General features: G+C 37.2%; 1 protein-coding gene across 1 annotated transcript in view; it reads right to left on the bottom strand.

Moving 5' to 3' along the window:
* TARBP1 (TAR (HIV-1) RNA binding protein 1) overlaps positions 1 to 23813 on the bottom strand; it is a 201182-nt gene that overhangs the window by 42730 nt on the left and 134639 nt on the right. Inside the window, exons 16-22 of the mRNA XM_042780644.1 lie at positions 22947 to 23208; positions 22662 to 22850; positions 21342 to 21532; positions 21072 to 21143; positions 19175 to 19295; positions 15013 to 15123; positions 2482 to 2631 (exon numbers count right to left, since the gene is read on the bottom strand). Coding sequence (XP_042636578.1) covers positions 2482 to 2631; positions 15013 to 15123; positions 19175 to 19295; positions 21072 to 21143; positions 21342 to 21532; positions 22662 to 22850; positions 22947 to 23208 — 1096 coding nt within the window. The remainder of the gene's footprint in view (positions 1 to 2481; positions 2632 to 15012; positions 15124 to 19174; positions 19296 to 21071; positions 21144 to 21341; positions 21533 to 22661; positions 22851 to 22946; positions 23209 to 23813) is intronic.

Here is a 23813-nt window from a genome sequence, read left to right as displayed (position 1 = left end):
CACACCTGTGGTTTCCAGCCAAACAGAACACAGGCATATGAGTTGAACATTTACCTGAGGTAGATACACTCCTTGGAGAGAACAATCATTGAGAAAGAAGGGCTGCCTATGCACAGGGAGACAGCTTAGGGGGCAGGAGTCCATGGACGGCTAGACACTGGAAAGAGGTAACTATGGGGAGGAAGCAGGAGGGGAGCTGTTGCACTGTGGTAAACTGTAGTCAATGTCATGAGACAAAGTATATGTAAACTGCTGTATGGAAAGTGAATTTGCTCTGCAAATCTTCACCCAAATCACAATAATAAAAAAATAAATAAATAAAAAAGGAAAAAAAAAAGATAGTGGAAAGAGGAAAGAATTCAAAGTGCAAATTCTAAAATGAGGACAAATGAAGGACACTGGTAGCAAGGGTAGATGTGAAAAGGAGAACTATCCCTTCCCCTGAAATAGAGGGAAAAACAAAGAGCTATTTTAAAAAGGGTACTTCCATTTTCACAAAATAGAAGGGAAGATCATCTATGAAGAAAACGAAGGGTGAATTTGGGAATCAAAAGAAAACATTCAAAACAAGCATTTACAAATGATGTCGAGAAACAATTATTTGTTATGAAGACCAAAATTGTAACTATCACTAGTCTCAACAAGCTGGATTCAGAAGACGACGTAGAAAAAGGCGTATCATTGCTGATGTCAGATGGATCTTGGCTGAAAGCAAATACTAGAAAGATGTTTGTATTTTATTGACTATGCAAAAGTATTCAATTGTATAAATCCTAACAAATTATGGCTAACATTAAGAAGAATGGGATTCCAGAGCACTTAATTGTGCTCATGAGGAAACTGTACATAGACCAAGAGGCTGTCGTTTTAACAGAAAAAGGGGATACTACATGGTTTAAAAGCAGAAAGGGAGCGTGTCAGGGTTGTATCCTTTCACAATACTTACTGAATCTGTATGCTAAGCAAATAATACGAGAATTTGGACTACATGAAGAAGAACATGGCATCAGGATTGGAGGAAGACTCATTAACAACCTGTGATATGCAGACGACAGAACTTTGCTTGCTGAAAAGTAAGGATGACTTGAAGCACTTACTGATGAAGATTAAAGACTACAGTCTGCAGTATGGATTACATCTCAACATAAAGAAAATGAAAATCCTCACAACTAGACCAATAAGCAGCATCATGATATATGGAAAAAAGATTGACTTTCTCAAAGATTTCATATTACTTGATTCCACAATCAACCCCGACGGAAGCAACAGTCAAGAAATCAGATGACATATTGCACCGGGCAAATCTGCTTCAAAAGACCTCTTTAAAGTGTGAAAAGCAAAGATATCTCTTTGAAGACTAAGGTGCACCTAAAGCAAGCTATGGTATTTTCAATCACCTCATATGCATGTGAGAGCTGGACAATGAATAAAGACCGAAGAAGAGTTGATGCTTTTGAGTGTGGTGTTAGTAAAGAATACTGAAAGTACCATGGACTGCCGAAAAAACTAACAAATCTGTCTTGGAAGAAGTATAGCCAGAATGCTCCCTGGGAGCAAGAATGGCCAGAGTTGGTCTCACCTACTTTGGTCATGTGTCAGAAGGGAAAGGCCCTCAACAAGATGGGCTGACACAGTGGCTGTAATAATGGGCTCAGGTATAGCAAGGATTGTGAAGATGGCACAGGATTGGGAATTGTTTCATTGTTGTATACAGGGTCGTTATGAGTCACAGCTAACTCAATGGCACCTAACAACAACAGTCTTAGGATCAACAATTCAAAATTATTTTAAACACGTAAGAAATTTGGGGGAGGGATTATTTGGAGGAATGGCTGACAGCATGGATGAAATAAGAGTGGAAACAAATCAATTGTTTTTAGCTGGATGATAGGGGTCCGTTACTGTTCTATTTTGAGAGCACTTGACTGCTAACCAGAAGGCTGGCTGTTCAAACCCACCAGCCACTCCTCGGAAGGAAGGCTGGGCAATCTACTTACATAGTGCTACCACCTTGGAAACCCAAGGAGGGGTCACTATGAGTCGGGTCCGACTCGACAGCACCTAACAACAACAACAACTATTCTATTTTGGCTAAATTTGAAATTTTCCTTCTAAAAAGTTTTTTTGTTAATGTATGGAACACATTTCTCATCATTCTTATTAGTCAGAATAAATAATGTTTGGTGAATAAGAACACAGAAAGATTTATTTCCCTTATTTCTTAATAATAACAAAAGTCTTTCCCATCTTTATTTCTTTGGAATTGATCAGCTCACAAATGAAAACTTTGATACACTAAAGACAAATTCAAAGATTTCTTCCATATACATTATGTCAGAACTTGCAAAGTAGAATTTATGGTGGCAGATAGACAACAGACAGTAAAAACTAGGTGAAACAAATCTCCCAGAAGAGTCAAAATCTTTTTAATTTAAAAAAATATGAAAAGAAAGGGAAAAAAAAAAAAAGGCCTTTACTTACGTAAGAAAAACAATCCCAGAACTTTGGAAGAAATTGAGGGAATTTATGAAGAATCAATATAATAATCCATTCTATGAAATATTTTATGGATGCTTGATTATTCATGAATCCAGCCTGGAAAATCTTGTCAATAATTCCATTCAAGAAATTCTAAGGAAAATAAATTTCACAAATTAAACTTTTTATTGTAGTTATTAATTTAAAAATTTTTTTAAAGTTTACAGCTCTAACATAAGTAACTTTATTATTTATTTTCTTGAAGAAAAAAACATGTAACATAATTGTAATTTTAGCTATTTTAAAGTGTATAATTCAGTACTATTAACTACATTCACAATGTTATACAACCACAACCCTTTATGATATTGAAGAATTTGCCATTATTCCCAGTTTCAATGTTTTGTTTCATTTTTTAACATGAAATGGTGCTGGGCTGTGTCAAGTGCCTTTTCTGTATCAAGTAAGATGATATGGTTCTTCTTCTCCTTTGTTGTCTTAATGTTGTGTGATAATACTGAACCACTCTTGCATTGCTGGGACAAACCCCACATGATCGTTTAACCCTTTTAATATGTTGTTAAGACTTGATTTGCAAGTACTCAGTTGAGGGTTTTTACTTCTGTTTTCGTAAGGTATACTGGCCTGTAGGTTTTTCTTTATCTGGCTTTGATATCAAGATAAAATTTGCCCCCATAGAATAAGTTAGAGGAAGTGTTCTATATTTTGGAAGAATCTGAACAGAACTGTGTCAATTACTCTTTAAATGTTTGGTAGAATTTTCCAGTGAAGGCATCTGGCCAATGACTTTCCTTTGTTGTGAGGTTTTTGGTTACTGAGTCAATTTGTTCACTTGTTAAGTGGCTATTCAGATTTTCTATTTCTTGAATCAGATTAGGATAGTAGAATGTGTCTAGGAATTTTTCATTTCATCTAGAGCATACTGGCTGGCCACAATTGTTGATACTATAATGTAATGCTTTTATATTTCTATGTTGTTATTGTTGTTATGTGCCATATAATCTTTTTTTTTTTTTTTGTCTCCTTCCTTTTTTTTGGTTAGTCTAGCTAACCATTAGGAGCTCTGGTAGCATAGTGGCTAAGGCACTTGACTGCTAACCAGAAGGCTGGCGGTTCAAACCCACCAGCCACTCCTCGGAAGGAAGGTTGGGCAATCCTACTTCCGTAGTGATACTGCCACGGAAACCCAAGGAGGGGTCGCTATGAGTCAGGGCTGACTCGACGGCACATAACAACAACAACAAGCTAACCATTTGTCAATGTTATTAATTTCTTCAAAGAACCAATTTTGGTTTGTTGATTCTATTGTTTTCCTATCTTCTACTTCATTTATTTCCACTCTAATCTTTATTATCCCTTCCTTCTGCTAGTTTTGCATTTAGTTTGCTTTTCTTTTTCTAATTCTGCAAGACATAACATTAGGTTATTGATTCACTTCTTTTTACATATACTATTTATGGCTCTAACTTTCCCTCTAAGAACTGCCTTCACTGTATACTGTAAGTTTTGGTATGCTGTACTTTCATTTTTATTTATCCCCACATATTTTCTAATTTCCCCTGTGATATATTCCTTGATCCATTAGTTGTTTAACAGTATGTTGTTTAATTCCCACATCAGTATGAATTTTTCCATTTTCCTTTTATTAAAGTCTAGTTTCCTTTCATTATGGTCAGAGAAAATACTTTATATGATTCAAAACTTTTTAAAATTTATTAAAGGCTTGTCACCTAACATATGGTCTATACTGGAAGATGTTCCATGTACATTTGAGAAAACTGTATTCTGCTACTGGCTGCTATGTTTACATATATGTGTTACGTCTACTTAGTAATAATAATGTTCAAATCTGCTATTTCCTTATTCATCTTCTGTCTACATGTTCTATACACCATTGAAAATTGAAGTTTGCAACTACTATTGTAAAATGTCTATTTCTGCCTTTAGTTCTTTCAGTGTTTGCTTCACATATTTTGGATCATATGTAATTGTTGTATCTTCTTATTCAACTGACCCTTTTACCAATATATAATGATACATGGGGTTTTCTTTGTTTCTTTACAGTTTTTGACTTAAAAAACTTTGCCTGGTAACAGTATTGCCACACCAGCTCTCTTTTGGTTACTATTTGTGTGGGATTTTTTCCCTATATTTTCACTTTTAACCTACTTGTGCACTGAATCTAAAATAATAGCAGATAGTTGAATCATGTTTTTTTTTAAATCCATTCTTCCAATCTCTGCCTTTGGATTAATCCATTTATGTTTGAAATGATTACTGAGAAGGGTGGGCTTTTCTGACATTTTGCTATTTTTCAGTATGTCTTATACTTTTCTTGTCACTCATTTCCTGCAGGACTGACTCCTTTTATTTAGCTGAATTTTGGGGTACTGAAAATTTGGCCCCTGCTAATTTCCTTTTGTATAGCATTTTAAAGATTTTTTGCTATTTTTAGGTATGTCTTATACCTCTCTTGTCACTCATTCCCTGCAGGACTGACTCCTTTTATACTTAGTTGATTTTTGGGGTAATGAACCATTTAATTCCCTTCTAATTTCCTTTTGTATAGTATTTTAAAGATTATTTTCTTTGTTGTTACCATGTGGATTACATTTAACATCCTAAATTTATAACAATCTACTTTGAAATACTATTAACTTCAAACACATTAAAAATATAAACAACAAAACAAAACAAACACCTCTATCCATCCTCTTCCTTAGATGATTACTGTAACAAATTACACCTTTATATGTTTTGTGCCCAATAACATGTTGTCGTTGTTAGCTGCCATCAAGTCAGCTCCAACTCATAGCAACCCTACGTACAAAAGAACGAAACACTGCCCAGTCCTGTGTCAGGCTCACAATTCTTGTTACACCTGAGCCCACCATTGCAGCCACTGTGTCAATCCATCTCATTGAGGGCCTTCCCCTTTGTTGCTGACTGTCCACTTTACTAAGCATGATATCCTTCTCCAGGGTATGGTCCCTTCCGACTATATGACCAAAGTAGGTAAGATGAAGTCTGGCCATTCTCATTTCTAAGGTACATTCCAGCTCCACTTATTCCAGGACAGATTTGTTAGTTCTTTTGGCAGTCCATGGTACTTTCAGTATTCTTTGCCAACACCACAACTCAAAAGCATCAACTCTTCTTTAGTCTTCCTTATGCACTGTCCAGCTCTCACATGCATATGAGGTGATTGAAAATACCATGGCTTGGGTTAGGTGCACTGTTCTGGTTACCTAGTGCAGCTCTGACAAGAATATACCACAAATGGAATGGCCTTAACCAACAGGAGTTCATTCTCTTATAGTCTGGGAGGTCAGAAATCCAAGTTCAAAATGCCAGGGTCTAGGGGCTGTGTGAAAGCCCCTCGACCTTGGGCTTCAGCTCTGCCTCTTGCTCCCGGCCCACTGAAGCTAGAGGCATCTCTTCACTCAGGCAGCTACTGGCTGCTGAGGCTAACAAGTTCAACAAATAAAATTGCACAGTCCCAATGTTACCAAACCACACGGCAGGCCATTAATTCAAGTCCACTGTAACTCCCAAGGTCAGCAGAGCATGACAGGCTGTTGAACAATGACATGGCTACATACAGGGTTTGAGCATACCATAAGCCTGAAATTATCCCCAAGGCTTCTCTTTATATACAGGAAGCAGACCACATCCCAAAGGCAACTAACTACTCAGCTGCTTGTGGTAGATCCCACTATGGAGTTGATTGCCAGTCTCATCATGGGGAATAACTACCGCCAGCTGCCCAGCCACTCAACCAGGCCCAGCCAAGTTGACATACAAATTTAATACCACATGCACCTTAGTCTTCAAAGAGACATCTTTGCTCTTCAGCCCTTTAAAGAGGTCTTTTGAAGCAGATCTGTCTAGTGTGATACGTTGTCTGATGTGTTGGGTGCTGCTTCCATTGGTGCTGAATTGTAGAACCAAGTAATAAGAAATCTTTGACAACTTCAATCTTTTCTCCTTTTATTGTAATGCTGCTTATTGGTCCAGTTTTACGTTGAGATGTAATCCACACTGCAGACTGTAGTCTTTAATCTTCATCAGTAAGTGCTTCAAGTCATCCTCACTTTCAGCACACAAAGTCTGTCGTCTCCATATCGCATACTGTTAATGAGTCTTCCTCCAATCCTGATGCCATGTTTTTCTTCATATAGTCCAGCTTCTCGGATTATTTGCTCAGCATACAAACTGAATAAGTATTGTGAAAGGAGACAACCCAGACACACTCCCTTCCTGATTTTAAACCACGCAAAATCCCCTTGTTCTATTAGAATGACAGCTTTCTGGTCTATGTACAGGTTCCTCATGAGCACAATTAAGTCTTCTGGAATTTGCATTCTTCTCACTGTTATCCATAATTTGTTATGATCCACACAGTCAAATGCTTTTGCACAGTCAATAAAACACAAGCAAACATCTTTCTGGTATTTTTTGCTTTCAGCCAAGATCCATCTGACATCAGCAATGATATCCCTCATTCCATGTCCTCTTCTGAATCCAGCTAGCACTTCTGGAAGTTCTCTGTCAATATACTACTGCATCCATTTTTGAACTATCTTCAGCAAGATTTTACTTGCGTGTGATTATTAATCATATTGTTGGATAATTTCCACATTCTGTGGGATCACCTTTCTTTGAAATGGGTAAAAATATGGATCTTTTCCAGTCAGTTGGCCAGGCAGCTGTCTTCCAAATTTCTTGGCAGAGACAAGTGAGTACCTCCAGTACAGCATCTGTTTGTTGAAAAACCTCAACGGGCATTTTGTCAATTCCTGGAACCTTGTTCTTCACCAGTTCCTTCAGTGCAGCTTCAACTTCTTCCTTCAATACCATTGGTTCTTGATCATATGCCACCTCCTGAAATGGATCAATTCTTTTTGGTGCAATGATGCTGTGTATTCTTTCCATCTTCTTTTGATGCTTCCTGCATCATTCAATAGTTTGCTTATAAATTTTTCAATATGGCAACTCGAGGCTTGAATTTTTTCTTCAGATCTTTCAGCTTGAGAAATGCTGAGTGTGTTCTTTCCTTTTGTTTTCTAACTCCAAGTCTTCGCACATTTCATTATAGTAATTGGCTTTGTCTGCTTGAAATGCTCTTTGAAATCTTCTGTTCAGCTCTTGTCAATTCTTTCATTAGCTTTAGCTACTCTCCATTCAAGGGCAAGTTTCAGAGTCTCTTCTGATATCCATTTTAGTCTTTTCTTCCTTTCCTGTCTTTTCACTTACCTTTTGCTTTCTTCATGGATGATGTTCTTGATGTCATCGCACAGTTCCTGTGTTTTTTGGTCACTGGTGTTCAATGTGTCAAACCTATTCTTTAGATGGTTTCCAAATTCAGGAGAGATGTAATCAAGGTCATATTTTGGCTCTCATGTACTTGTTTTGTCTTCAACTTCAACTTGAACTTGCCTATGATCAGCTGATGGTCTGTTCACAGTCAGCTCCTGGCCTTGTTTTGGCTGAAGATATTGAACTTCTCCATGGCTTTTTGCCATAGATGTAGTCAATCTGATTCCCGTGTATTCCATCTGGTGAAATCCATGTGTGTAATTGTTGCTTACATTGTTGAAAAAAGGTATTTGGGATGAATTAAGTCATTGGTCTTGAAAAATTCTACCATGTGATCACCAACATTATTTCTGTCACCAAGGCCGTATTTTCCAACTACTGGTGATTCTTCATTTCCAACATTTGTATTCCAATCACCAATGACAATCAACACATCTTGATTGCATGTTTAGTCAATTTCAGACTGTAGAAGTTGATCAAAATCTTCAATTTCCTCATCTTTGGCTTTGGTGGTTGGTGCATAAATTTGAATAACAGCATTATTAACTGGTCTTCCTAGTAGACATATTGATGGATATTATCCTATCACTGACAGCACTGTACTTCAGGATAGATCTTGAAATATTATTTGTGATGATGAATGCCACACCATTCCTCTTCAATTTGTCACTCCCGGCATAGTAGATTATATGGTTGTCTGATTCAAAATGGCCAAAACCAGTCCATTTCAACTCACTAATGCCTAGGATATCGATATTTATGCATTCTATTTCATTTTTGAAGACTTCCAATTTTTCTGGATTCATACTTGGTACATTCCATGTCTGGATGATTAACAGATGTTTACAGCTGTTTCTTCTCATTTTTAGTCGGGCCACATCAGCAAATGGAGGTCCCAAAAGCTTTATCCCATCCATATCATTAAGGTTGGCTCTACTCTGAGGAGGCAGCTCTTCCCCAATTGTATTTTGAGTGCCTTCGGACCTGAGGGGCTCATCTTCCAGCACTATATCAAACAATGTTTCAGGGCTCCTCGTAAAGTTTTCCACTAATAATATATTACAGTGTTTCACTGTGATTCATAAGGTTTTCACTGGCCAATTCTTTGAGAAGTGGATGGCCCCTTCTTTCTTTCGAGTCTGTCTTAGTCTGGAAGCTCCACTGAAATCTGTCTACCATGGGTGACCCTGCTGGTATTTGAAATACTGGTGAGATAGCCTCCAGCCTCACAGCAACATGCAAGCCACCAAAGTACGACGAACTGACAGATGACTGGTGGGCCCAATAACATAGATTTATATTTTTTTCATTTGTCTTTTAAAAATTGTTAGACATAAAAAAAAAAGTGGAGTTACAAATCAAAAATTCAGTAATACCTGCTTTTATAGTTACTTATGTAGTTACCTTTATCAGAAATGTTTATTCTTTCACTTCAAGTTGCTGTCTAGTGTTCATTTCCATCTAAAGGACTCCTTTTAGCCTCTCTTGCAGACCAGGTTAAGTGATAATGAACTCAGCTTTTGTTATCTAGGAATATCTTAATTTTGCCCTCATTTTTGAACAGCAGTTTTGTTGGATGTAGAATTCTTGGTTGGTACATTTTTTTAAAATTATTATTCAATGCTTATTAAATGTCATCCCATTGCCTTCTGTTCTCCATGGTTTCCGATGAAAAAATAACTGTTAATCTTGTTGAGAATCCCTTATATGTGACAAACTGCTTCTCTCTTGGTGTTTTTCAAGATTCTCTTTGTCTTTAGCTTTCAACAGTTTTACTAGTGATCTAGTGTGGATCACTTTGAGTTTTCCTACTTGAAGTTCATTAAGCTTCTTAAATGTGAAGTCTCATATCTTTCATCAAATTTGGGAAGATTTTGGCCATTATTTCATCAAATATTCTTTCTGATCCTTTCTTTCCCTCTTCTCCTTCTGGGATCCCCATGATATGTATGTTGGTCAGCTTGATGGTGTTCCACATATCCCTAGACTCAACACTCTTTTCTTCATTCTTTTTGCTTTCTGATTCTCAGACTGGATGATATCAATTGTTCTATTTTCATGTTTGACGATCCATTCTTCTTTCTGCTCAAATCTGCCAGTGAACCCCTCTAAAATCAAAACCAATCCCACTGCCAATGAGTCAATTCCAACTCATAGTGACCTCCTTGGGTTTCTAAAGTGGTAAATATTTACAGAGATAGACTGCCCCATCTTTCTTCCATGGAGTGTTTGGTGGGTTTGAACCGGCAACCTTCTGCTTAGCAAATTCCTTAGGCCCTGCACCACCAAAGCTCTAGTGAATTTTAAATTTCAGTTATTGTACTTCTCAGCTCCAAAATTTGTTTGGTTCCATGTTATATTTCTCTTTATTGATATTCTCATTATGTTCACAAATCATTTTCCTGATGTCTTTTAGATTTTTATCCGCATTTCAATAAGCTCTTTGGGTAAATTTAAGCCAGTTGTTTTAAAGCCTTTGTCTAATAGGTCCAATATCTGGGCTTCTTCAGAGATTTCTGTCACTTTTTTATTCATTTCATTTGAATGGGTCATACTTTGTTTCTTTGTATGCCTTTTTGTTGTTGTTGTTATAGTTGAAAACAGGTCACTTACAATATTATGATATGGTACTTCTGGAAATCAGATTCTCCCCATTCCTCAGGGTTTGCGGTTTGTTTTTTTAATTGTTGAGGACTGACTGTTCAATGAATTTGCCAAACTATTTTTGCAAGACTTGTGTGAGATTAAGTCTTCGTTACTTTAGCTTGTGTTCTGCTAGTGTTTTGACAGTTATTTCCTTGAATACTAGGAGTTAAAAACAAACATACATAATAAAATGACAAACAAAATACCCCACTTCTCCCAGTCAGTGCTGACTGGCTCTGTGCTGGGGCTCTCCAATAACATTTTGCCAAGCTTGCATTGAGTCTAGGAATCAGCCCAGTGTGAAAGCTTAGGGTTTTATCGGTCTTTTCTGAGCATCTGACTTACACTGGACATATGCATGGCGTGGTTACGTGTCAATTTGGCTGGGCCTGGTTTTGAGTGGCTGGGCAGCTGGATATAGTTATTTCCCATAGTGAGATTGGTAATCAGCTCCATGGTGGAATCTACTAGAGCAGCTGAGTAGCTGCCTTAGGGATGTGGTCTGCTTCCAGTATACAAGGAGAAGCTTTAGGAATGGTCTGTAGCTTTTGGCACACTTAAATGCTGCATGCCGAGTGGTTGTTTAGCAGCCTGCCATGTTGTCTGCCGTACTTAGGGCTCTTAATGACTTGCATCAATGGCCTGCCGTGTGATTTGGTAATAATGGGACTGTGACTTTTCACTTGCCAATTTTGGGTTTGTCAGCCTCAGCAGCCAGCAACTGCCTGAGTGAAGAAAGCCTCTAGCTTCAGTGGGCCAGGAGCAAGAGGCAGGCATAGCTGAGGCCCAAGGTTGAGGGGTTTTTACCCAGCCCCTACAGCCCGGGACTTTGAACTCGGACTCCTAGCCTCCAAAATTGTAAGAGAATAAACTCTATTTGTTCAAGCCATTCCACCTGTGGGAAATACCACGGGCACTTGACTGCTAGAGCAGCACGAGGCAACCAAAACACATGGCTTTCTAAATTCCCTGAGAAAAGAGTTGTAAAATGGAGCAAGAATTTCAGAGTTACACTTGGTTTTGAATTCCATCTCTACCATTCACTAGTGTGTTACCCCCCCAGGCAGGTTACCTAACTGTTCTTATCTGAAGTGTCCTTATCTGTAAAATGGAAATGTTTATGGCCTGCCTTGCAAGATTGTTATGAAAACTGTAAATTTAGTTTTACTTTATAGGCCACACCTGTTCTGACATTTATTTCCCTCTACCCTCTCCAATGAGTTCTCCCTTTGAGAGACCTCTCCTCTCAAAAAAGAAAAGAAAAGAAATACTGCCACTGACCTTAAAACAAAATGTTTCTTTTTATTAATGTTTATAAAAATATAGTATATACAATGTTTTTAAAATAAAATACTGTTAAAAGGCATATAATGAAAAACAGCAGCCCTCACCACACTGCCACTACTCCCCAGAAATAATTCTTATAGCTATTTTCTCTTAAATTTATCCAAATAATCTATTTCTATAATACTCTTTGACTGTTACTGAAATGTTTTGTCCTCTCATCTATAGATATAAAGCTTTATAAAGTTCTAACAAAAAAGTTGATAAATTTTTTAAAAATCTCTCACTGTTGTCGAGTCCAATCTGACTCATAGCGACGACTCCTTGGGTTTCTGAGGCAGTACCACTACAGAAGTAGATTGCCCAGTCTTCCTTCCGAGGTTAAAAGAGAGTAGAAAGAACAATAGGAAACTCTAGACTGAGTGAATTTTTTTGCTTTCAAAAATCCTTTTAAATCTTGCTCCTCTCCATAAAGACTCCATCTCATTTTGGTACCCCACGAGATGCTAGCTTCTCAGACATCAATTATGCTGCCTAGGAAGGAACAACGTGGCAGGGGGCTGTCTTAGAAGGCAGAGGGGAACCGAACCAGAACTTGGGCCCCTTAGTGGGAGGAGGAGCTCCATCATGATGCTTACAGGGTCCTGGATAACTCTCCCTCTGGGTGGACCTCAGTTTGTTTCCTCTTCTGTAAAATAAGCAGTCAAGGCTCAACCATCTCTAAGACCCTGTAGTACAGTGGATTACTTTTATATGGTCTTTCTCATCAGTCTTGTAACTCCCACCAAATGACTGAGTGGACTATGCAAAAATGGGATGTGTAGCCCACCAAGAGGATAGGACAGTTTGCTAAAAATGCAAATAAAGTGCATGGTACCATTTGTGTTCCACACAAATAAGATGTACAGAACCTTTAGTAAGATGGCTAGTCTATTTTGCCATCCCACTAGGCTTAAAATTTTTCTCAATGCCAGAAAAGGGAGACTATTAGTACCAAAAAAAAGAGACAGCAGCAGAGCATGTACTTTGGACTGGGTATCCCTGCACTGTGAACCTCTTAGACCATGGAGACAGAGAACACTGTAACACTGGAGATGGTGCAAGATGGTGAGAAGTGGTGGCAGAGAAACAGTGGCAGGATAACCAGGAGACCAGTGTGAGATGGTGCAGTGGGCTTCCCAGCCTACAGAGCAACACTGTTATAGTAAATATGCTGAGGCATGGAGTGAGAGAGCTGAGCACCTTCAGGCAGAGGCTTACCGGCAGAGTGGGGTGCTCCCAGGTACTTACAGGCAGAGCTAAAGAACTTTATAGCACTTACCCAAGCAGAGCAGAGGCCAGGCCAAGGGGCTGAGAGCTACAGAGAGGCCTAGCTGTGGGCATGACTGAAAAGAGACTGTGTGATCGAAAAAATGTATCCTGAGTAGTTCCTGATCCTGAATTATAACCTGTAACTTCCCTAACAAACCCCGTAACTCTGAGTATAGGTCTGTGAGGTCTGTATGGCCACTGCAATGAATTACCAAACCCAAAGAGAAACAGAGTGCCATGGGAAGGATGGTTGGTGTCTGAACTGGTAGAAAAACTGATGCTGATGATGATTCTCCTACTCCCTTATGAATTTACATGAGGAGATCTGATGCTTCCACATCATCATTTTTCTCAGGCCCACTGAGAATAAGTGAAGTCAGGGTTTGAGCAGACTGAAGAGAAGGTGCCTGGGGTCATTCAGCAGTCTAACCAGCACTGAGGCTCACAGCCTCACTATTCTGCCATGTTCCAGCTCGTTGAAGGGAAACTTCCTGCAATTTCCTGTATCTTAATGACTTCCCCAACCCTTGTGGCTTTGGAACAACATAAATTACTCTTACTATAAACATAACTCCTTGCGTTGAAGTACTTTCACATTCATTCCTCATTTTATGAATGATAAAACTGGTTCTAGAGAGATAATGTTACTGGTTCCTAGCTAGGTCTGGATTAAACTGAATCCCAGTTTGGGTGCCCAAAATACCATATGGCAAATATTGAATAAGAAGGTAGTTTGGGGGAAGGGAAATAAAGGGAGTCAGAGAGAAAGAAAAATTCATACTTAAGAAACTTGAATTATATATTGATTTATTTAATTTTCCACCAGGTCTAATGGAAATGTTTCCATCAAGAGGTAGATTCAGAATGTAGTAAATTATTGTGCAAACTTTGGGGGGGGGGCACTTTAAAAAATGTCATTAGTAATATACCATCAATTTCTCATAATAATGGTTTCTTTTCTTAACTGAAATAAATATTACACAAAAATGGGTAGAGAGGTTACTAGACAGTGTACTCAACTGCTCCTCACTTCCTCTTAGAAGAGGAAACTTTGGACAAAGAGACTCTGCTGTAAGAGATAGAGATCTTAGCCTTTCCTTAGCTGGTTTATATGACCATACTAGTCATGAAATTAAGGGCAAAAAAGTCAAGCATGGGAAATGATAATCCAAATGATGCAACTTGTATGGTTTCTGGAGCACAGAGATAATCCAAAACACCAGCACTCCAAAATAACTTCTTGTTGTTGTTGTTGTTATGCGCCATCGATTTGGACCTGACTCATAGCGACCCCTCCTTGGGTTTTTGAGGCAGTTTAACTACAGAAGTAGATTGCCCCATCTTCCTTCTGAGGAGTGGCTGGTGGGTTTGAACCGCCAGCCTTCTGGTTAGCAATCAAGTGCCTTAGCCACTATACTACCAGAGCTCCTCCAAAATAACTTAGCCATGGAGAATTTACATTTTCTATTGAAATTACAGGAGCTCTGGTAGCATAGTGCCTAAGGCACTTGACTGCTAAGCAGAAGGCTGGCAGTTCAAACCCACCAGCCACTCCTCGGAAGGAAGGTTGAGCAATCTACTTCCACAGTGATACTGCCTCGGAAAACCAAGGAGGGGTCACTATGAGTTCAGGTCCAACTCAACAGCACATAATAACAACACCAACACTGAAATTACATGAGACTTTAAACAGTTAATGTTACATTAAAATATTAAAGGGAAAAACTATTAAACGGGGTCATGTAAATCAGCTTTTAATTTATTTCTACATTGCTTAATTGCTTTATTTAGTATTCTCTCCATTAAAAAACTTATGAATAAGTTCATTTAATATATTAAAGTTGTACAAAGGTAAATTAATAAATTTTAAACAGAATACTTTCTCAATTTTAATATAGTTTCTACAAAACTATTCATATAGAAACATTATGCTTAAATACAATAAACATATACCTGATCAAATATAGGGAAAAGTACAAGGAGAGTCTGCCATATTCGGTTTTTCACTCTGTGTTGTAGAGAATTCACACAGTAGCGAGTTCTTGACTTGGACACCAATTCATCCTGGGGCAAATAAATATTAAATTACCTACTGGTATGACTAATTAAAATAAAATTTATGGCAACATTAAATATAAAAGGTTTAAACTGGGCGTAGGGGCATATTTTTCCCCAAAATAAACAAATGTAGTTGCTCTATTTAGCTGCTTTAAAAATTGGAAGAAGGAACCATACTAAAAACCGAATTCAAAACATAAAGTATTTAGAAATATACTTCTTCACTTTTACTACTTTTGAAATATTTCTATATTATATAAATATATTTCTTCATGGTCAGTTATGTGGAGGATATGATGCCATAGGTGAGAGAACATATTAAAATATCTGATGTGTATTACAATGCACCAATATATGCACTTTTCATTTTATACCCTTTTGTCTTACATAAATTTGGAATAATAACACCCAATCACTTGATATACACACCATTAAGACAGCAGCCACCATAAGAAAACGCAGCACTAAGCATTTCCACATAAGCAGAGAGCTTTCACTTGCTTTTAATGGTCTGTGCTAGTTAAATTCAATCAACTATAAGGTGTATTTTCATTATCTTCTCAGTGTTTTAGCTGCTACATTAGGACTGGACTCAAGAGTGAACAGTTTCAACTGTCTTAAGGGGGAAGAAGTCATTCACCATCTACAAAACCATTTTCACCTTATGCAGATGATCCTCATCTACTTCGTAACGCCTCCATTACCTTTCCTCCTCTGTTATCTCATTCTATGCATTTGAATGTGTATAAAATGTATGAGAATAACTAAGTTAATATAGATTTTAATGACTCTTGACAATGATTAAAATCTCATAATCTTCTCTATTACCATATTTATTTTGGCAAATTTCCTTTTGATTCAGGTGTTTTTAGGTTTTATATATGGCTCAGCCTCAATTCGATGGAAAATATAATCATTAGGATAGATCACACAAGCATTAAAAAGAAGCCTCTTCATTTCAAACACCTGTCATTAGGGTCACACTAAGGAGCCCTGGTGACACAATGATTAAAGCACTAGGCTGCTAACCAAAATGGTTTGAACCCACAAGCTGCTGCACAGAAGAAAAGACCTAGCAATCTGCTCCTGTAAAGATTTCAGCATAGAAACCCTATGGAGCAGTTCTACCCTGTCCTTTAGGGTCACTGTGAGTTGGTATCGACTCCACAGCAAACAACAACAAGGACCACACCTGGGCCACTGTCTTCAGTTGAGCTCTGCCTCTAAAGTTACCTTTTCAGCTCATAATCTTCTAGCCTCTTATTTGCTCCATTAAACATGCTTTTCTACTCAGAAATATCTTTCTTTTCTCTACCAGTCTATCAACTCTCTCCTAGTTTCATGTCCCTTCTTACCCAACCTGGACCCCAAGAATAATTTTTACGATATTTTCAAAAGCACACTGAATTCTTTTCACCACAACCTCAAAACCATTTGCAAATTTTCTACTTTTAAACCAACCCAGTGGTCTCACATTCTTTGTTTCTGTTTTCAGGTTACCAGGCACTGATGAAAGAAAAAAAAAATCAGCTTGCCTAAATGACTTCATTAGAAATATGCATTCCAACCCTAGTTGGGCATTCATTCCTATTAGATCAGCGGTTTTTCAAATTTTATTATGCTTCATCTTCCACCTTAGGGGCTTGATAAAATAGATTGCTAGCTCACTTCCTTAGTTTCTGACTCAGTAAACAGGAGATGGTGCCTGGGAAAATTTGCATGACTAGCAAGTTCCCAGGTGATGCCGATGCTACTGGTTGAGAGAAAACACTTTACGAAATACTGTGGTAGGCAACTGATCTTGGTATTTTTTTCAAGTCTATTCCTGTTTCTATTCCCGCAAGGAGAGTTTAAAATTTTACTACTTTCCTCAAGGGCTTAATCCAAATCACTTTCCTACTTTGATCATATTATTATCTTCCTACTTCAGTAAGAAAATAGATGCGAATTCTCTGGAAACTAATTCAACCTGCTCTATTTTCCTGCAAGAAAAGTCTATATATTCCTTTCAAAAATTTATAAAATTTATTTATTTATTTTTTAATTCTTGCTTTTATTTCATAGACATTTGGGTTGTTTCCACCTTTGGTTATCATAGATAAGGCTGCAATGAACATGTGTACAAGTTTTTGCATAAATATATGTTTTCACTAGTCTTGGGTATATACCTAGGAATGGAAGTGCTAGGTTATATGGCAACTTTATGTTTAACTTTTTGAGGAATATCCAGACTGTCTTCCAAAGGGGCTGTAGCATTTTACATTCCCATCAGTAATGAACAAGGGTTCCAATTTTTCCACATCCTTGCTAACAGTTGTTACTTTCCTATTTTATTACCATCATTATTATAGTTATCCCAAGGGGATATGAAATGGCTATTCAAGGATTTTGCTTGTGTGATTATTCCTGGCCTCTCCGGAATTATCATTTCTCCCTCTCTACTGGATCAATTCCTTTAACAAAATGCTCTAATTATCTCCCATATTGAAAAAGCCCCTTTCTTAACTCTGTATCTTCTCTGAAAACCCAAACCCAATACCATAGAGTTGATTCTGACTCACAGAGGTGCTACAGGACAGAGCATAGTTGTTCCATAGGGTTTTCAAGGCTGTAAATATTTACAGAAGCAGACTGCCTCATGTTTCTCCAATGGAGCAGCTAAAGGGTACAAACCACTGAACTTTTGTTTAGCAGCTGAATGCTTTAACCACTATGCCACCCGACCTCCTTTGGGTTTCACACGGCTGTAAATCTTTACAGAAGTAGATTGCCCCATCTTCCTTCCACAGAGTAGCTGGTAGGTTTTAACCTCCTACCTCCTGGTTAGCAGTCAAATGCCTTAGGCACCGTGCCACCAGAACTCTTTACCAGACTTTTAGCCTCCCTCAAAAGAGTGCCTATACTCACTGTATGCACTTACTCAACTCCCATTTTCAATTTGGATTTTCATGCTCACCATTTCACTGAAATTCCTTTTGTCAAGGTGACCAATGACAGCCTTCTTGCTGACTTGAACACTCAGTCTGCAGCCTTCCCCTCCACACTCCAGACAACAGTTTCCTCTTTTGACCTCTGGACATTGTCCTCTCCCAGTGTCCATTTACCTTACCGGTACTTTAGCTAGAGCTTAGTTCATATGTCACTTTATTAGAGAGGCCTCTCCTGACCCCAAATCTAAATAGCTACCCCTCTCCCTCTTATTCTGCTTTACTTTTTGTCAAAACACTTCTTATATTTTTATATTATACATCAATACTTTAAATTCTACTCATCCTTCAGGAAACCAACAAAACACAATGTCTTCTGTCTTCCCTGACTCCAACAGTCCAGATTAGGGAATTTTTACATCTAAAAATAACTTAAGTTTTATATAAAAAAGGCATCTGCTACTTTCAGAAAGCAAAATATGAAGTGACTTAGGTGGATTCTGCAACCATTAGTTACTTCCAAATGTCCAAACCAGAGATTAAAAAATTTAGACAAAGCACCCATCTGTCTTGGTTTTTAAGTCCTTCATGTCATTTCAAGATTGAAAGGGCAGTAAGCATTGGATTTCAGACACTATCTTGTTCTTTGATAAACAACTCAGTAGACTTGCAAAATCTTACTTGGATTTTGTTCATCTGAGTGAAAAATTTTCATCAACTCATACAAGAATCACACACCCAGGTTTAGAGTATCACATTAGAAGCAAAACATGAAGTGATCATTTATGGATCCACAAGTCAAATCAATTCTTTACTCGATGCCACTTTCTAAATGTTTACCTATTTATATGAAACAGGGTACGAATATCACTCTAAACTGGTTTTGAATAGTTTCTAAAAAATACGAAGTGAAATTTAGATAGGTATAGTGAAAACATTGATGTTCTCTAAAACTAACCTTGAGTTGGACAAATACTAACCAAGATTTAACTAACACACAAAATATAAACATCATTTTTTTCCTGTTTAAAAAAGAAAAAAAATCACATTCTGTTAACATAAAGACCAAATTTTGAACTATGGCTTGTAATTGTACAAAATAAAGATAGTTTAAAGTAAAGTATATTTACTTTTTCCAATAGCTTGATTGCTAGATCTTCCACGAACAATTTATGGGACATATTTGAGCCATCTAATAAACACAGGAATTTGACAGCACAAATTCTCACATAACAGTCCTCTCTTTTAGCACTAAAATATATAAAATTATAAACTATATTAATATACTTTGAAACTATAAAAATACATCAAATATTAAAGTATCATAACAAATATCCAAACCTCCCAAAGGTTTCTAAAACTATATAGATCTTTTTTTAATGACAGTAATTTTTAATTAAGGATAGATAGCAAGAAGACAACAAATGTGTATATCAAAAGGAGAGCCTGCCAGAAAGTATATAGACAATAGACAAGACTTCCGGAAAAATAATGCACATACTACTGATCCTGAGTCATTAATATCTTATCTATGGATAAAACAGATCATGGTACATGAAACTATTTTTTAAAAAGGATCATACATATGTCTGTTTACTTAGGTGGCAAGAAACAGCATCAAACATCCCACTGGCATATTTTTTCCATCTACTATACATGCACATTCTCTAAACAAGGGACAAGCCAACTAGGGGCCCAGGAAGTTTTGTGTGCCCCAAGCATCCTAGCATTTTCAATAACCAAATGTGATAATTTTCAATAACCAAATGTGATAAGATAAAGAAAACTCACTAATAAGTATTCCCACATTTAATTATAATATTATAATGTGAATAAATGTCCTATTAATTTAACAAGAAAGCAACTGTCTGTTAGAAATAAAAGTATCTGAGAACTATCAACTAGAAAATTTCACTTTTATTGGTACATTAAAAAGGAGCTCTGGTGGCATCGTGCCTAAGGCATGTGACTGCTAACCAGAAGGTTGGCAGTTCAAACCTACCAGCTGCTCTGCAGAAGGAAGATGGAGCAATGCACTTGCATAAAGATATACTGCCTTGAAAACCCAATGGGGGTCACTATGAGTCAGAACTGACTCAGTGGCAATGAGTTTGGTTTTGGTTTGGTACACTAAACCAGCCACAAAAAGAAAAAGAAAAACATCATTAACAGTTAAAATTAAAATGACTGATTATTCTAAGGGGTGTATCTATCAAGTATAAATGTTCACACTCCTCAGAAGGAAGATGGGGAAATCTACTTCCATAGTAATACTGCCTCGGAAACCCAAGGAGGGGTCACTATGAGTCGGGTCCGACTCAACAGTATCTAACAACAACATACTTATCTATTGTTTGGGTGGAAGCCATGGGAGTGGGTTCAATTTTAGGCCTGAAGGGTAACTAGGGGCCATAGTCTTGGCAGTTTCACCAGGCTGTGTCAGATATACCAGTAAACCCAGTCTTTTTCATGATTTTGAGTTTTGTTCCACATTGTTCTCCCACTTTATCTAAGATCTCCTGCACTGATCCCTTTCTGAGTGGTTGATAGTGGTAGCTGTGCACAATCTAGTTCCTCATGGTCATATGGGCTGAAGTTTGCATGGTCCACTAGTCTCTTGGACTAACTGCTTCCATGCATGTATAATATACTGAATTGTTTAATAGCAGATTTTATTATATACTAAACTTTAAAGTCAAAAAGTGTTAACAAATAAAGTGATGATCACCTCTGAGAAAAGGGAAAGAGGTAAGGGTTTTTATATGTCCCATATTCATTTGTTCATTTATGTTTGACTTTGCACTAAAAATTGTGAAGTTTGTAAAACTTTACTTAATAGTGATAGATCTGAAAAATAATAAGGAAACAGACTTTCTAACATACTTTTGAAAGCTCATTTAATATCTTATAATAAATCAGATTTAACAGTAAACATTTATTAAACTTAATGAATACAGAATTGCTCCTGTCTAATTAAATTCTCAATGTCCTATTTTTATTAACACAAGAAAAAGACACCACACTTACTTTTCAATAACAATGTTTGCTGCACATTGAGGTCCAAGATTTTCTATGAAGGTCTGTACATCCTGAATAAGTCTTTGCATTAAAAAACAGAAAACATTTGATAAAGAACAACAGGTATTAGATAGAAAAAGAATTAATGCCCTGAAGTTAAAGTTAACAATTATTTTATATTCATCTAATGGAATGCTTCAAAACAAAGAGACATCATTGCTACCCAAGTAGGTACTTAATATAAGTTTATGGCAAGTTGAAATAATGGCATCTTTTTACCTTTGATCACGCCTAAACACAGTTCCAAATATACAAGCCTCAAGGACAAGTTCACTATAATGTTTAGCACTTGATAATGAACCTTGGGACACATTCGAAGTAGAAACTATCCATGATTGGCAGCAGTAATTTATCAGCATATTGAAGACTCCAGTTTTTATGGCAGACATTTCAATTATCTTGTACATAATCTGGAATAAATATAATGGTCATTTTAGCGTTTGATCAATTTAACTTAAAAAAATACATTTTAGTGTTAAGTTGTTATTTAAATAGCCTCAAATAATAGTTTTCACACTATCTTGAATCAAGTCTAAAATATCCTTTCTTGCAATTTTACAAGATGACCAGAAATCACTGAACACTAATTTTCATTTCTCAATAGTAAAAAATAAAATCTTCTTGATAGTGATATATAACCAAAACCCTCTAAGAGAAACAACTGCCCAAAGTAACAGAATAAAAAGGAGAAAGAGCACCTCACATTTTACCAGTTCTAATTTTTCTTTGCATCCTACCAATGGCCTTCCTTTCCCTAAGGCAGCAAAGACCAAGGTCTCTACATATGAACCATGGAGCAGAAAAGACTGAGACAGGTACAGCAGGGCAGCAGTGCAAATACAAGGATTCCACTTTCTGTTTTCTCCTTTGACTAGGAAGCATACTTAAATTCCTTGGCATGATGTAATTCCATCATGTTATGTTCCCTACTGTATCAGTGCTTACATATTCAAATACCTTCAGAAACCAGAAATACCTTCTGATAAGAGCAATCTTATATTCAGAGAACTATTTCTCTGTATAAGAAAAAAATAATAAGTGCAATAATAAATGTTAACTGCTACTTGCCTTCAGTCAAGGAGAAACCAAGGGATTGTGGAAAGTGTAGAGAATTGAGAAGGGCATGACCTACCTACCTAAATGGACCAGCTTTTATTCAATTCCAGGAGACAACTGTTGCACAGTAATCACCAGGATTGCCAGATTATCCAATTTTCCAAGAGAAGGTAAAATCGAGATTTTCAAAGCAATTTCCCAATTCTTCACAGGTGGCAACTAATTCAAAATTTTAAGCATTGTATGAACCAAACAAAACATGTTTGTGAGCCAGATGTGGCCCATGGGCTACTGGTTTATACCTTCTTTTTTACATCTAACAGATTTTCTTGTCCTTACTCATGACATGGAAGAATGTTCAAAAACTAATTGATGGCTGAATGAATAAATAACAACAAATCTAATATGCAGTTAAAATATAATTCTTTTCTTCTTTATTTACTATAGGTTACAAAAGTTAAACCCAACAAAAGATTTACTTACCTCTTTTATTTTGAAATATGCCTGGCCCTTGATTTTTGCAGCAATGGTAAGAACTTTGTTATCAAAAACAAACTGAACAAAAGCTTTTAAATTAGACCAGAATATCAGCTGAGTGTTGCTTAAAGAAGATATGATTTTCCAGGCCATGTCAAAAGACTCCATGCAGAGTGATTCACAGGAGGTCAGAAGCTAATAGAAAACAAGAGAAAGAAATACATACTTATCACTAAACTTTTATTGCTGGTCCAAAAGTCATTCTCCAATTCATGTCTCACAACAGCTTACCTTAGGAATCAAAATTTTCATGCACTGGAACACAGGTAAAACTTGATCAGAAGGAAGGATTGTGAGGGCTTCTAAGGCAGACCGCAACGTCTTTACTGGCATTTGAACAGCAGGTAGAAAGGGTTCCAGAATTTCACTCTCTGTGGTTGGTATAAGGGTATGGTATTTTTTCAGTAGGAAAGAGAGGCAGACCCACTGATCATGGATAAACTGTGCAACTATTTTCCCCCATCCTTGGGAAGATGATGATTCTTCAAAAAAACTGAAACAAAAAATATCATCACTATCTCATCTATCCTCAAGGTTGTCTCAAGTCTATTATATGTAGTACACCATTCTGATAAAAGGGAAAACAGATATAGTTAAAGGTCACTATCAAATATCCACCAAAAAATAAGGAAAAAATAAATCTCAATTTTCTGACTGCACTGAAAGTAACTATCTTTGTTGTGGTGCTTGTTATGTTCTGTCGAGTCATTTCTGACTCACAGCAGCCCCATGCGCAACAGAACGAGACACCACCTGATCCCCTGCCAGCTCCATGATCCTTGCTATACTTGAGCCCATTGTCACAGCTACCGTGTCAATTGATCTCATTGAAGGCCTTTCCCTCTTTCGTCGACCCTCCACCTTACCAAGCATGACATCCTTCTCCAGGGAACAGTCCCTTCTGACAAAATTACCAAAGTAGGTGAGATGAAGTCTGGCCATTCTCGCTTCCAAGGAGCATCTTGGCTGCACTTGCTCCAGGACAGATCTGTCAGTTCTTTTAGCAGTCCATGGTACCTTCAGCATTCTTCACCAGCACCACAACTCAAAAGCATCAACTCTTCTTCAGTCTTCCTTATTCACTGTCTAGCTCTCACA

This window comes from Orycteropus afer, unplaced genomic scaffold, assembly GCF_000298275.1.
Source record: "Orycteropus afer afer isolate SDZICR_OR568_19922 unplaced genomic scaffold, OryAfe1.0 scaffold00050, whole genome shotgun sequence".
NCBI classification, from domain to species: Eukaryota; Metazoa; Chordata; class Mammalia; order Tubulidentata; family Orycteropodidae; genus Orycteropus; species Orycteropus afer.
Note: the sequence above shows the minus strand (reverse complement) of the source record. Positions and strands in the feature narration are given on the sequence as shown.